We start from the raw sequence: 14,942 nt of genomic DNA, 5'->3' as shown, positions 1-14,942 counted from the left end.
TGTCAAATTGATGTTCCTGAAGTGCAGGTCTGACCATGACACTCCTTTACTCAACAAACTCCAGTGGCTCCCTATCATCTCCAAAATCAAATACAAAATCCTCTATTTTGTTTTTAAAGCCCTTCATAACCTCTTCTTAGCTTTCCAGCCTTCTTATATTTTACTCCCTTCTTTACTTTGCAATCCACGGGCCTCCTTGGTCTTTGCACACAACACTCTAGTTCCTGCCTGAACCTTTTCCCTGGCTGTCCCTCATGACAGGAACTCTCCCTCCTCATCTCTGCCTCCTGGTCTCCCTGGTTTCCTTCAAGTCTCAGCTCAAGTCCCACCATCTGCAAGAAGCTTTTTCCAGTCTGCTTTAATTTTAGTGTCCTCCCTCTGAGACTATCTCCAAATATTTTGTTTGTGCATAGTTGCATGCATATAGTCTCCCTCACCGGACTAGGAACTCCCTTCTTATCTTCACTAGCACATGGCATGATCACCACCACCACCACCCACTACTACCACCACCACCATTATCTTTTGTCTCTCTTGAATAAAGTTTATTCTTCCATTCCTTTCAATATACCACAGTTAATTTCTCAAAGGAAATGATACTAGAGATTTATGTAGTAGGATTATAGCTCTTTGTTGTTGTTGTTGTTATAAATTAGAACGTCCAAGAAATAATTCACATTGGCATCTCTGTTGCCATTTTGTTTATACAACTCATTTTTTTTCCTGTTTCTAAAAACTTGGATGTTGCAACTTATGATAACAGATCAAGAAGATGCAGGCACAGGACAGCAAAGGAAAGGTCTTAGGAATGGAAAGACTCTCAAGAATAGAGACTGACAGGTATGGAAATCATAGGTATAATGTCATAAAAGATGGACTCACAGACTCACAAATCTGGAGAAAAATTTTATTAAATGGGGAAAAAATATTCCCTACCACACACCTGAAGTATACTACAATAAAAACATGCATCAAAAATTACCCAATTTAGGGGCAGCTAGGTGGCACAGTGGATAAAGCTCTGGCCTTGGAATCAGGAGGCCCTGAGTTCAAATATAGCCTCAGACACTTGATACGTACCAGCTGTGTGTCCCTGGGCAAGTCACTTAACCCCTACTACCAGGCCAAAAAAAAAATTACCCAATTTTTAGACCATAAATAAACATTAGCAACAGTTGGGGAGACTTCCAGGGCTGTAGCCAAGATAGAGGAGTACAGGAAGCACTCAGCTGAGCTCTCTCAACATTCCCCTCCAAACAACTTTAAAATAACACCTCAAATCAAATTCTGGAGTGGCAGAGTCAAGAAAAAAGTCAGGGTGAGACATTTCTTTTTTATCCCAAGACAACTTAGGAGATTTGAAAGAAAGATTTGTGACACTAGGGTGGAGGCTGGCCCAGAGTTCAAGTGGATGAAACACCAGGTGGTAAAGACAGAAGCATCAACATCAGCAGCTTCAGAAGCTCTCAAGCCACAGACAGTAAGGGGACCTGACAACTGGACAGAAAATTACAGAGAATCTCTGTGGTAGCACTGGATACAGGACCAGATGTCATTTGGCAACTCCATTGCCTATAGCCACTTCTAGGTCACAGTTCAAGGGTGCAGGAATACTTTCAGTCAAGAGGGAGAAAGAGTCCCGAGGAGCAATATTGCTTTTGGTTACAAGGGGAATAGAAGCCTTGAGGAACAATATCACTTCCAGTACCAAAGGAGCAGGGGTTTTGAGGAGCAGTATCACTTCTGGTCCCAGGTGTTCAAGGACCCTAAGGAACAGTAAAGTTTCTAGTCCTAAGGGGTCAGGGGCCTTTCTAGGGTAAGGACCAGAGTACAGACCAGGAAGAGCAGTAACTATATCTCTCCCTAGACAACACCACCTTGGAAGCACCAAAAATTTCCAAACTCCCAGAAGTAGCTCTGAAAAAAAGCTGCATGGAAAAAGCCTGAAGCTAGAGACAGTGCCCTTCCCTTCCCTGCCCCCCTACCAGGAACAGAGCACAACTTTTAACATACAACTCAAAATCAAGAAACAGGGTGGCAAAATGAACAAACAAAAAAAGAACCTGACCATCAAAGGCTACTAGGTAAAAGGGAAAATCAAGATACAAACTCAAAAGAAGACAATGAAGTAAAATGCTATAATCAAAGCCTCGCAAAAAATTGTAAATTGCCTAGTAGTACCACATTTCCAACTATATTACATAGAAATAATCATCAAAAGAATCTGGTACTGACTAAGAAATAGAATGATGAATTAGTGGAATAAATTAAGTACAAGATACACAGTAGTAAATTACCACAGTAATCTAGTGTTCAATAAACCAAAAGATTCAAGCTTTTGAGACAAGAATTCAATAGCTAACAAAAAGTACTGAGAAAACTGGAAAGCAGTTTGTCAGAAACTAGGTACAGACAAACATCTCATATGATTAGGGGAGCATGGAAAAATGTATCTGTCAGATCTATGGATAAGGGGAGATTTATGACCAAACAAGAGTCAGAGAGGATCAAAGGAAGTAAAATGGATAATTTCGATTATATGAAATTAAAAAGTTTTTGCATAAACAAAACTAATGCAGCCAAAATTCAAAGGAAAATAGAAAACTGGGTAAAAAAGTCTTTACAACCTCATTTTTCAAATATATACAGAACTGAGCCAAATTTATAAAAATGTGGACCACTTCCCATTTGATAAATGGTCAAAGGATATTAACAGGCAGTTTTCAGAAGAAATAAAAGCTATTAGTAATACACATGAAAAAATGCTCTAAATCACTACTGATTAGAGAATGCAAATTAAAACAACTCTAAGGTACCACTTCACACCTATCAGATTTGGCAGGATGGCTTTAGAAGACTTATATGAACTCATGAAAAGCGGGGTGTACAGGGCTGGGAGAACATTTTATACAGTGATGGAAGTATGAGGATGACTGGCTGTGTTGGCTACTCTGATTGGAATGGTAGTCTAGGACAATTCCAGGTGATGTATGATGGGGGAATATTGTCTACTTCCAGAGAGGGAACTGGTAAACTCTGAATGTAGATTGGGGCATGCTTTTTTTCCATTTTCTTTGTTTTCCTTTTTCTTTTGGTCTGTGTTTTTTGTTGCAGTATGGCTGGTTTGGAGGTATGTTTTTCATGACTTCACACATATAGTTGAGGTCAGGTTGCTTGCCTTCTTGGAAAGGGGGAGAGGTCAGGAAAAGGGGAGAGAATTTGGGACTCAGGGTAAAGAATGTTTAAAAAAATTTGTATGTAATTGGATAATATTTAAATAAATAAATATAACAAACAGAAAAAAGAAGTTGGTGCTTCAAATGTGAGAAGCTAATGCAATGACTGGTGGAAACAAATCATATCAATATAGACATTCAATTCAATTCAATTCAATGAGCATTCATTAAGTACCTATGTGTCAGGTTAGGTTCCAAGGATATAAACATGAGAAATACTCCTTGCCCTCAAGGACCTTATATTCTACTGGACAGAGTGGAGAATAACATGTATGCGATAAAAATAAAATATACACAAGTAAGTACACAGAAATTTCAGAAGATAAGAAAAAGTCTGATGTAGGAGGCTGAAGGAAGATAGGGATTCCAACAGGAAGAAACAAGGAGATACCACATTCTAAGCATGGGAATGCAAAGTCACATATCTGGGAGATAGAATACCATATAAGGAGAGCAACAAATGGCCAGCATGGCTGGAATGTACAATGTGTGAAGAGGCGTAATGTGAAATCAGCCTGGAAAGACAGGTTAGGATCTATCTTTGTGTTAAGTGCTTTAAACAACCAAAAGAAGAATTTTAATTTAATCTAGAGGCATTGGGAACCACTGAAAATGCTTTGGTAGGAGACAGACATGGCCACGACTATGCCTTAAGAGCAGCGATTTGGGGGCTCTCTGGATGATGGATTAGAGAAAAAAGGATGCTATAGTCTACACGAGAGGTGATGAGAGCCTAAACTGGGGTGGTGCTAAATGAGTGGATGTAAGCAGACATATGAAAAAGATCTTATGAAGGTGGAATGGATAAGATTTATAACTTACTGGATGTGGGGGAATGAAGGAGAGTGAAGACTTTGACGTTACAAACCTAAATACTATAAGAATAGTGATCCTCTCAATAGAAATAGGCATGTTAGCAAAGGGGTGGATGGGAGAAAGATAATGATTCCTAATTTGAACATGACAATTTTGAGATGCCTAAAGGATATCTAATTGGTAATATCTAGAAGACAGTTGGAGATGTGGGACTAGAGCCTAGAAGATAAATGGGAGCTGGATACATAGATATAAAAGTAATGGGAGCTGACAAGATCACCAAGAGATACAAAAAGAAAGAAGACCTGGGACAAAGTCATAGGATACACTGATACAACAGGAAAGAGATATGAATCATGAAGGAGTATAGAAGTCTAGAAGGAACTGTCAGACATATCAGGACAGAGCAAAGACATGAAAATCCAAGTAAAATATAGTGTATTCAGGAGGAGGAGGGTGATCAAAACTGTCAAACGTTGAACAAAAATCGAGAAACAAAGACAGTGAAAATATCACAGGATCTGGAAACAAAGAGATTGTTGGTAATTTTGGAAATTACAGTTTTCATAGAATATGGGGTCACAAGCCAGTTTATAAAGGATTACCCAAGTGAACAGGGGTGGACAAAGTAGAGGTAATGAGTGTAAATAGCTTCTTCTTTGAGTTGGCTGTCAAAGGGAGGAGATATATAGGATGGCAGTTGAAAGGACAACAGAATCAAGTGAAGTCTTTTTCAGGTTGAGGGAGATGTAGGAAGATTTGTGGACAGCAGGAAACGAGCCAGTAGATAAAAGGAAAATGAAATTTGGAGAGGGGATGAGCAAAAAGGCAAGCACTTGGAGGAAACAAGAGGGGATGATCATAGGCACAAGCAGAAAGGTCAGTCTTAGAGAAACAAAGGCCTATCTCTTTATCTAAGACTAAAGAAAAAGTTCAAGAAAATAGGAAATGATGTCGACAGGATATGGGGTAGACCAACGGGGAAAAGAAGAAGCTTACAATAAAAAGCTTCAATATTCTTGGTAAAGCATGAGGTGAGTTCCTCTCCTGAAAGAAAGAAGGCAAGAGTGGTATACGTAGCTTGATGAAAGAAGAGACGGTTTAGAAGAGAAGTTCTAAGGTGTGTAATACCGAGTCTATCAAAAAAGAGTAAAAAAAATGTTGCACATCAGTTAAGATTAGATGAAAAATTTATAGTAGGTCCATCAAGCATGACTGTGTGGCTTGAAGCATTTAGCAGCACATGAACAGGAATGAAGAAGGAAGGTGCTGGCAGTAATATAGAGATGGGGTTTAGAAATGAAGGAGGCAGGAAGTATCTCTTTAAATGTTTGAATCCCCAGTGCTTAGAACAGTATCTGGCTTGTAGTAAACACTTAATAAATGCTTTTTTATTCATTTATTTATTAATACATCCATTCATTCATTCATATAAGGGAGTAATATGAATTGTTTGAAAAGCAGGATTGGAGCCAAATCATGGAGAATATTAAATGCAGGTTGAGGAATTTGTGTAACAATCCATATTAATTTTTTTTAATCTAACAAAGAAAAAGAAAATACTGCTTCATTTTCCCCAAATCACCAAAGCAGGCATGCTTATTTCTGAACATTAATGTAAAAAAGATAACTCAGTATAAAGTATCACTTGTGCCCAAGTTATGGTTTTCAGTGTCAAACTTGGATGGTGATAACAGAAAATCTTAATTCTTACAGCTCATCAGCAGTCAATATGAATTGAAATGGTTATTAATTACTAAAGGAGAACAGTATTTAGACATGATCAATCATAATCAATAGTAATATGAAGTCCTTGATGAATATACCCTGCAAAAGGGGGTGTCTTCCTTTGGGTAGACACCAAATAATCTTTAAAGGAAAGCAGCATGATAACAGACAAGAAGAAAGATCACAAAGTTTTTGCTAGGGACCCTGAAATGTTAGATTATATCACACTCCACAAATAACAACAGTGTTCACATTTGTCAAAATGAAGTTTGGGAGTGGCGTCAGAGGGATGGCAGTAAATCTATTCTTAATGGAAAGCAAGACTGACAACTACTGTACAAGATATAAGATGGCAGAGAGAGCTATGATATTCTTTGGATTCAATCTGTAAATTCATCAATGTGGAAATGAATTGCCTCCACTGAGGCATATTGTCAACTGCTCTCAAAGAAAGAATATTTCACATTCTCCTCCACATCCTGTTCCAATGTATAAGATCCCTTAAGATAAGCCTCCTGCAATCTGTGGGGCACTGCCATCACAAATGGGAAGCTGTATCTTTAATGATACCAATCAAGTGAATTACTAAACTCCAGACACTGAAATGGTGAAGTGTGTTCTTACCATACATGCCGTACTCCAAATATCAGCAGGTGTGCTGTAGCCAGCTCCTATTAAAACTTCTATGGATCTATACTGACGAGTCTGAATATCTTCTGTGAAGTGCTTGTGCTGGAATGGAGGAAGTAGCATTAAAGATGTTAAAAAATAAAAACTCCAAATAAGCAACAATCTCCAAAATGTATTAAAAGAGATACTCCCTACTTACCACCCAGCAAGCATTTCCCAGATCAGCAATTTTAACTCTAATTTTATCTGCATTCCGTGGATCCAGGGGATTCACCAACAAGTCAGCAGCCCGGGTCTTTGCTGGCATAAGCAAATTGCAAGACAGTAATTGTGACAAGCCATTTTTGATGTCTGAATAAAATTTTCATTTCTAATCATTCTAAATTCAGGGAAGGTTGGGAATGTTCTAATAAATGGAAAGACAAAACACTTCGATGGGTCCTGTTTTGGAATATCCACTAGAATCACTTTACCATTTGGTCACAAGGTAGGAGCTTGCTATACTTCTGATCTTTCCCCAGTGAAGGTCAAGAAGTTTGTGTGAGATCTTTGTTCAGAATGCTGATTCAGTACGTACATATTCTACATATTCTACTCCAAATCTATAACTAAGGGGTTAATTCCTCAAGAAATAGGGGGGAAAATTAGGAGCATTTGTACTACTTTCTCAGACACCAGCAATCTTGATTCCATACACAGGCATAGTTGATTTCCCTTACCTTAGTGGTGTGATATTAAATTAGTTAACAATGAGGAACTTTGTGATATCAGGATAAAAGGTATGATATCACATTGTGATTTCCTTACTACCAATCCCTATCCTGATCTGAATAATCAGAGTTCAGGAAGCAACAGTAGATAACCTTGACTTTTTCAATAAATATTTCTGAATGGTTTTTTCAATAGAACAAAAGGTAAATCTTGCTTATTAGAGATTGAGACTCCCATGTAAAAATGACCCTTTTGTTTCACTGAAAACTAGCACATACTCAAGATTTCATTAGATGTTAACCTTTCTCTAGAAACACTACAATAGGATATTCTGATTCATGAAATTTAAAACTAGGTTTTCAATAAATTCAACCATCATTTCTAAACAGACTCAGCCCTGACTTCCTCTAATACACATCCACACTGACAACTACTCACAGGATTATTTTTACCTAGATATCTCACTAACTACTAAAATGCAACACTGTCACCAATCAAGAGATAGAGAACATTATGAAATGCAAATGACTGCATTAAACTGAAAAGTTTTTTGCACAAAGCCAATGCAACCAAGACTAGGAGGGAAATAGAAAACTGGGAAAGAATTTTTTACAACCAGGATCTCTGATAAAAGCCTTATCTCTAAAATATATACAGAACTGAGCCAAATTTATAAGAATACAAGTCATTCCCCAATTGATAAATGGTCAAAGGATATGAACAGGCATTCTCAGAGGAAGAAATTAAAGCTATCTATACTCATATGAAAAAATGCTCTAAACCACTATTGATTAGAGAAATGCAAATCAAAACAACTCTAAGGTACCACATCACACCTACCAGATTGGCTAACATGACAAAACAGGAAAATGACAAATGTTTGAGAAGATGTGGGAAAACTGGAACACTAACGCATTGTTGGTGGAGTTGTGAACTGATCCAACCATTCTGGAGAGCAACTGGAACTATGCTCAAAGGGCTATAAAAATGTGCATACAGCAATAGCACTTCTAGGGCTATATCTCAAAGAGATCATAAAAACGGGAAAAGGACCCACACGTACAAAAATATTCATAACAACTCTTTTTGTGGTGGCCAAGAATTGGAAACCGAGGGGATGCCCATCAACTGGAAATGGCTGAACAAGTTGTGGTATATGAATGTAATGGAATACTACTGTGCTTAAGAAATGATGAGTAGGTAGACTTCAGAAAAACCTGGAAAGACTTATAATGAACTGATGCTGAGTGAAATGAGCAGAACCAGGAGAACATTACACACAGTAACAGCTACATCATGCGATGATTGACTTGGACAGACTTGACTCTTCTCAGCAATGCAAGGATCTAAGACAACTCCAAAAGATTCAAAATGGAAAATGCTATCCACATCCAGAGAAAGAACTGTGCAGTCTGAATGCACATGGAAGCATACTATTTGTTCTCCTTTTGTTTTGTTTTGTTTTATTGCTTCATTCTCGTGGTTTATCCCATCAATTCTAACTCTTCTTTACATCACAACTAATGGGAAAATATGCTTAATATGAATGTATAAGTAGAGTCTATATAAGACTGCACACTGTCTTGGGGAGGGGAGAGGAGAAAGAGGGGGAGAAAATTTAAAACTCAAAATCTTATGGAAGTGAATCTTGAAAACTAAAAATTAACAAATTTATTATTTAAAGAAATAAAATGCAACACTGTCAAAGCTAAAATTTATTATCATTTGTCCTAATCTTGCTCTGTCGCTCAGTCAACAAGCAATTATTAGAAGGCAAAATGGAAGTCCCTGACTTTGAGGTATTAACATTTTAACAGGAAAAGACAACAAGAAAAAATGTACATACAAAACATATACCACATAAATGGAAGATAACTATAGAAAGATTCTAGCAGTAGGGGAGGAAAAGGAGGAAAGGGCTCAAGTAGGAGATGGGATTTGAGCTGACCCTTAAAGGAGAGCATTCCAGGAATGAAGAACAGGCGGTGGAAAGGAACAGAATCTGGAGATGGAGTTTACCATATGAGGAACAGCAAGGTCAGTGTCAGTGGATCAAAGGGCAAATGTAGAGAAATAAAAAGCAAAAAGACTAGAAAGTAAAGAAGGGTTTAAACTGTGAAGGGCTTTACATGCCAAACAAATATGGTATTTGATCCTGGCAGAAGCTGCTGCAGTTTATTGGGGGGAGGGGGGGAGGGGGGAAGAGAATGCATGTAATACAGTTAAACCCGAAATTCAGAAAGGTCATGATGACAGTTCAGTGGAGGGATGGGCTGGAATGCTAAGGAGATGTGAGGCAGAGAAACTAAGCAGAAAGCTACACAGTCATACAGGTGTGAGGTAATGAGGATCTGACAGGGCTGGTTGCTGTGTTAGTGAAAAGGACATCTCTCTCTATATATAAAGACAAAGATTTGACAACAGATTGGAGATATGAGGTAAATGAGAGTGAAGAGTCGAGGGTGCATGGCCAGAATGACTGGAAAGCTAAGGGTGCCCTCAATGGTAATGGGGAAATTTGAAACGGGGAAAGACAATGAGTCAGTTTTGCACATGTTTGATTTGAGCATGTTAAATATGTTCAGTTAAAGAAGAGGTAGTTGGTGAAGGTAGACGAGAGGTCAGGAAAGAGACTAGGGCTTAAAGGTATAGATTTGAGGATGGCAATTGAAGCTATAGGAGCTGAGATTATCGAGGGAGAAAGTAGACAGGGAAAAGAAGACTTAGGAAAGAGTCTTAGGAGATACCCAAGATTAGTGAGGATGACATGGATGAAGATCCAAAAAAGGAGACTGAGTAAAAGCACTCAGACAGATAGGAGGAGAACCAGGAGAGAGCAGTATCAGGAAAACTTAGAAAGAACATCCAGAAGAAAAAAGTAATCAATGATAGCATCAAAGGCTACAGAATGATCAAGAAGAATGTGGATTGAGTAAAAAGTCACTGGATTTGGCAATTAAGAGACCACTGGAAAATCATACAGTCTTCTTCCTGATCATATAAGCAACAAGACAAAGGACTAAGCATTTTTCTCTGATCCCCATAAATGCTTAAACCTCTCCAAAACAGAAATTATGTTCCAAAGATTAAGCAACTTCAGGACTAGGACACCCAGAATCCAAAAGAAAGTTAAAAAAACCCAAAAAACAAATAAACAAAACATGAGCTGATGTTTACTGATCCTAATCTCACTAAGCACCCCTCTCCCACCTCCTATGCTTACCTGCAGCAGGGCTGTAGTAGCAGACCCAAGGACTAGACACTGGCTTATAAAACTCACCCTTAAACCAGAGTTCTCCCTCCCCTTTTCCAGTGATGTGGAGACTCCAGCTCCAGGTTGTGGAAGATTTCTCACGCCTTAATAACCAACTTAGACACAGTACTTCAGTAGCAAAAGCCTGCCCAGAATAGCAATCCAAAAGTACCAGTGCTGCAAAGCTTTCAAATTGGCAGTACTATGGAAAAGAGCTCTTCAAAGGTCAGAACTTCTGGTGCTAGACCAGAGAATGGAGAGAATGGATGAACAGAGGGAGTGGAAAAGGTTGGACAGGAGAGTGTGTGTATAGCCTGTGCAGTACTCCACCAAGCCTAAGGGAAGCAGTGAGTACAGCGCTAGGGCCAGTTCCAATATCCAAAAGTCAGGTGGGGCAGAGACATAGATTGGTGAACTATAAATTGCACAGTGTGGGAGGAAGCCGAGATACTTTGAGATCTAGCTCCCAAGAAAACCACAATCAGAAGACAGAGAGAGAGAGAGTTCATAAGTGATAAGGAAAATAAGGGGAGAATGAAGTTAAATTACCAAAGATTTCAGGAAGAACATTCAAAGACCTTGAACATAAACATATATATCAATAGGAAAAACAGTAACAACAGAAGGAAATATAAACCTCCAGTTTAATACAGATGTATTAAACTACTTCAAACATCTGTGAACACAAAACAAAGGAAAACGATCCAACACTTGATAACACAGCTCGCTAGAATATGAGAACATGGAACCAAAACATGCTGTTCTTGAGAGGTTTAAAAGAGAAATGAGAATTATGAAAACAGAATTTAATGGTCTGCATAGCAAAAATAATGAGCAGAATAGAAAAACTTGAATGGGCAATGGCAAGCCCCACCAAAGAAAAAAGAGAATAACAGATTGGGAATACAAATTCATATAACAACAACCTAGAAGAGAAGAAGCAAAAACAAGACTGTTAAAAGAAAATAGGTTCACTTCGCAAACAAAACATCATGGTCTTGAAGACAGTCTGCATAGAGACAACCTAAGGATCACAGGTTTTCAGAAAAGCATGATAAGAAAAAATACCTTAATATCATCATGGAGAGAGCTGCCTAGAACTAAACACAGAAATTCTGACTGAAAGAATCCAGACTGCCTCCAGAAAAAAAAAAAGGCTGCAAATTTCAAGACACATAATGGTTCAGTTCAAACACTCAACTCACAAACAAGTTCTGCAAATTATCAGGAGAAACACTTTCAAATACAAAGGAAAGGACATTCGAATAATGCAAGACTATTCTGTACTCAGTAGAAAAAGGAGGAAATGAAATAAGGAGTTCCAAAGATTAGTGGAGCTCAGGATGTAGCCCAGGATGACATCTTCTTCAAATCTGAGTTTAACGATACATAAAAAAAAAAAGATGCAGGTACAAAAAAAAGGAAAGAAAAGAAAGGAAAAGAAAAGAAAAGAAAAGAATTTGAAACTTTTTTTTAAGAAAGAAAATAAGAACATAAGAGATTTGCTCAGCAAATACCCAAAACAACAGAAACACAGGAGGAGTGAATAAACACAGCAGGCAAAGGCAGCAACAGTGACAACAAAGAGACCAACAATACACTATTTTCTAAACATACACAAGGAGACACGCATGAAGTAGAAATTTGATAGAGGTAACAATGAAGAGACAGCTATGAGGCATTATGGACAGGACTTTAAAACACCTTGCCTACAAGCATATTAATACTTTTTTGTTGGGTATTACAACATGGACAAGGTACAAAAAGGACGAGAAGGGGAGCAGGAGATTATCGAGGAGTGTGTGAAGTGCCAGAGTAAAATAGAGAGAAGGGAAGGTGACTTTTGTGGTCCCAGAAAAAGAAGAGACTATAAGGAAGTAAACGCTCCACTGTCTAATATTCTTGCCCCAAAATCTCCAGGAGCTCCCTACAATCTCCTGAAGAAATTTCAAACTCCTTAGCTTAGAATTTAATGTATAATTTATAATCACATCATTTTTCCAGAATTCTCTTATATCTTGAGTCATATTCTGTGTTCCACTCAAACTGGCCTACCTTCTATACTCCAAAGATATTTTACGCTCCCCGACTTCCACACCTTTGCTAATGCTATTCTTTATACCTAAACTGCCTTCTCATGCCCCTTCTCATCTTGTTGGTCTACCAGCCATCCTTCAAAGGGCCAACTCAAATGAGACCTCTTATATAAAATTTTTCCTAATTCTCCCCTGCCCAGAATTGGAAAAGATTTTCCCCTTTTACCTTACAAAGCACTTTGTTTTGTAACTCTCCAGTACTGTGTATTATAGTTATCTGGGTTTGTATGTCATTGCCACTCATTAATCATAAGCTCCATTAGGAAGGGACCATGTCTATCTAAATGTTACATATTTTCCACATATTAAGTATAGTGTTCTACAAACGATAGATGTATCAAAGTATTTAATTAATAAGCAAATGTATATCAATTACACATTCAAACATTCCTTATTAGCAGAATAGTTTTGTGAAGAGCATGTGATTCTTGAATTGCAGCCATGATTAAAAGTTGGAAAGTGATGGCTATTGATATGTTTGTCTCCACAGATCATAGCCTAAAAGCTGGAAAAGATCTCATAGAACATTTAGCTCAACCTTCTGGTTTTATAAATAAAGAAATTGAAGCCAGAGAGATTAAAAGACTAACTGATGGACTTACTGTCCCAGGCCAAACAGGTGATAAGTAGCAGAACCAGGGTTCAAATCCAAACAGAGATATATGATGATTGTACTGAACAGTGGCTTATAGTCTAAAAAATAGCATGCAAATCTCCCTGAAGACTCAGTCTCATATGGTTATGTTCTTGCTAAGTGAGGCAAATTAAAGTGACTTAATCTGAAGAAACAGGTCCCCACTGGTGATGTAATCCAACATTAGACTGCGCAGAGAGAAAAAAAATGAAAAAAAGTAGTAAATTCTACAATTACTGAAGAATTCCAGTGAAATCATCTGATGAAGTAAGAAACTGAAGCTACTGACTTTAGCATACACTTGGGTTTTTTTTTCCTCTCTTCCTCAATAACCTGGAGATTTCATTTATTTTCTACATACTTCAGTATATTCATGGCTTCGTTAATATGAGAACCTCTTCAACACTGCTGATCCCAATTCAGCCAAATCCTCACATCTGATGATTCTTATCTGATTTCTCTGTTATTACTGATGATTGTGACCTTAGCTACACACTTGAGGTTATGTTCAACTGTCTCTCACTCTTCATAAAATAATAACCATGATCACAGATTCTAGACTCTAGAGCTAGAACCATAGAAATTATCTTGTCCATCCTCTTCAATTTACAAATGAGGGAACTGAGACCCAGAGAGGTCACAAAGGTACTAAAAGCAGCAGATTGGGGATTTGAACAAAGTCCTACAGTTCCAAATTCGGTACTCTTTCTGTCAACTGTATTTAATACAATTAAACTATGATAAAAAATATAAATGGTGACGGCACATTCATAACCTGATTACACATCTTTCAGTCTACTTGTAATCACTAAACAAATTATCAAAATGTTGCTGATAACTTTCCAGTTCAACAAGACTAATAAAGTGAAAATTATCTCAACGTGAAATCTTTCCAAATGATACAATATAATTGGTTTGTTAAATTCAATCCCACATTAACACGGGAAATTATGTAAAAATATCCTTATATAAAAATATCTCTCAATTATTTCTTCAGAGTGGTAGTTGCTTATTCAAGATTCAAAACCTCTGAAGTACACACAATGAAAAGCTGACTACATAAACGAAACCATTACTCTTGACAGATCATCCACACTTTGCTTTCAACTGTGAAAATATTCATTGATAGTCACCTCCTGGGGCAGCTAGGTGGCACAGTGGACAGAGCACTGGCCCTGGATTCAGGAGGACCTGAGTCAAATCTGGCCTCAGATACATAACCTTACTAGCTGTGTGACCATAGGCAAGTCACTTAACCCTATTGCCTAGCCAAAAAAAAAGACAGTCACTTCCTTGTTGACACTACTGTTTACTTTTGAGAGCAATAATCTTAATTCTACAAGAAGCTAGCCTTTAATATAAAAATACCTTATCAACCCGGTCTCCTCACCCAAAGAAAGGAGACAATAGAGAGAAGGAAAAATCTTTGGGAGGGATAGAGATTTGACTCAGATTTTAATACCTTTCCTTTCATGCCACTTTATTTCCACTCCCAGCTTCCTTACAGCATTTCTTCCTAGTTAGTTTGTCCAAAGACTACATTTGAGCTTGAAATATACTGATGAATTATATAAATGCTGGTTAAAGTGATGTGGAATTTTGGAATAACACAAGGTATTGGAGGGAAGAAAGGAATCAGGCATCTTTTAACAAGATTGAGAAAATTAAGGCTATTTTAATACCGCTAAAATTCTGTGCAAAGATGTTTCCAATTAATACACATTTCATACTTAATGTGAATGATATTTTTCCTTTAAAGCATCAATACTGTCTTATAAATCTTCTATTCACAGAAATGTTCCAGGAAACCTACTTGGAACCAGTTCAGCCTTTCATGA

The 14,942-nt window shown here is 37.7% G+C and overlaps 1 protein-coding gene across 5 annotated transcripts in view; it reads right to left on the bottom strand.

Annotated features, from left to right (window-relative positions):
• Window positions 1-14,942, bottom strand: part of SRPK2 (SRSF protein kinase 2) — a 228,439-nt gene that overhangs the window by 31,562 nt on the left and 181,935 nt on the right. For all 5 annotated transcript variants that reach the window (XM_020984548.2, XM_078154492.1, XM_020984550.2 and 2 more), the window contains 2 exons: window positions 6,610-6,710; window positions 6,405-6,512 (listed from right to left, as the gene is read on the bottom strand). In XM_020984548.2, coding sequence (XP_020840207.1) covers window positions 6,405-6,512; window positions 6,610-6,710 — 209 coding nt within the window. The remainder of the gene's footprint in view (window positions 1-6,404; window positions 6,513-6,609; window positions 6,711-14,942) is intronic.

This window comes from Phascolarctos cinereus, unplaced genomic scaffold (assembly GCF_003287225.1).
Source record: "Phascolarctos cinereus isolate Bilbo 61053 unplaced genomic scaffold, phaCin_HiC Scaffold_1;HRSCAF=81, whole genome shotgun sequence".
Taxonomy (NCBI): domain Eukaryota; kingdom Metazoa; phylum Chordata; class Mammalia; order Diprotodontia; family Phascolarctidae; genus Phascolarctos; species Phascolarctos cinereus.
The sequence above is the reverse complement of the archived record's forward strand: the minus strand, read 5'-3'. Positions and strand labels throughout refer to the sequence as shown.